Raw genomic sequence first — 545 nt, forward strand, 5'->3', positions numbered from 1 at the left:
CAGTATACCTGAAGGTTGTAAAAACAGTATACCTGAAGGTTGTAAAAACAGTATACCTGAAGGTTGTAAAAAGCTTCTGCCACCAGGACTCCCTCCTTGGGGCGTGGTCGCAGGGGAGTGCGGGGAGTGCTGTGGGTGTGGCGAATGCTGTGGGCGGGGAGATCTTTGGGGAGTACCAGGTGGAGGTGGGCGGACGTATGATCGAAGATACCCTTCACCAGCAATATTCCTGCGCAGATAACAATGTTGATGTGATCCAGGTTGATTGGACAAAACTTATAATTGTTGTTTGGTTTATGTTTAATAAAAATGTCAACGAGTTAATTGCATAATTCACACTCGTACTCTTTGAACCTCATATGAAACTCTTTAACTGAAGGTTGTCTTGAAATTATGCTGACAGGAAGAGTAAAATTAAAAATTTTTGAGACTTCTTAATTATGATGAAAAATAATCGATGAAAATGTAAAACAGACCTGAAATAGTCCCGACTGTATCCACAACCACCATAGAAAGATCGTCTAAAAACAGGTTCTTATAAAATT

At 40.4% G+C, this 545-nt stretch overlaps 1 protein-coding gene across 1 annotated transcript; it reads right to left on the minus strand.

Annotated features, from left to right (window-relative positions):
• Window positions 1-56: 56 nt before the first annotated feature.
• Window positions 57-521, minus strand: LOC111707231 (uncharacterized; the record flags this gene model as incomplete). Its single annotated transcript, XM_023480291.1, is given in 2 exon segments — window positions 57-229; window positions 477-521. Coding segments are annotated over 2 exon segments (218 nt in total), but the record flags the coding sequence as incomplete, so codon positions are not given.
• Between the last annotated feature and the right edge of the window lie 24 nt (window positions 522-545).

This window comes from Eurytemora carolleeae, unplaced genomic scaffold (assembly GCF_000591075.1).
Source record: "Eurytemora carolleeae unplaced genomic scaffold, Eaff_2.0 scaffold591, whole genome shotgun sequence".
In the NCBI taxonomy this organism is placed as follows: domain Eukaryota; kingdom Metazoa; phylum Arthropoda; class Copepoda; order Calanoida; family Temoridae; genus Eurytemora; species Eurytemora carolleeae.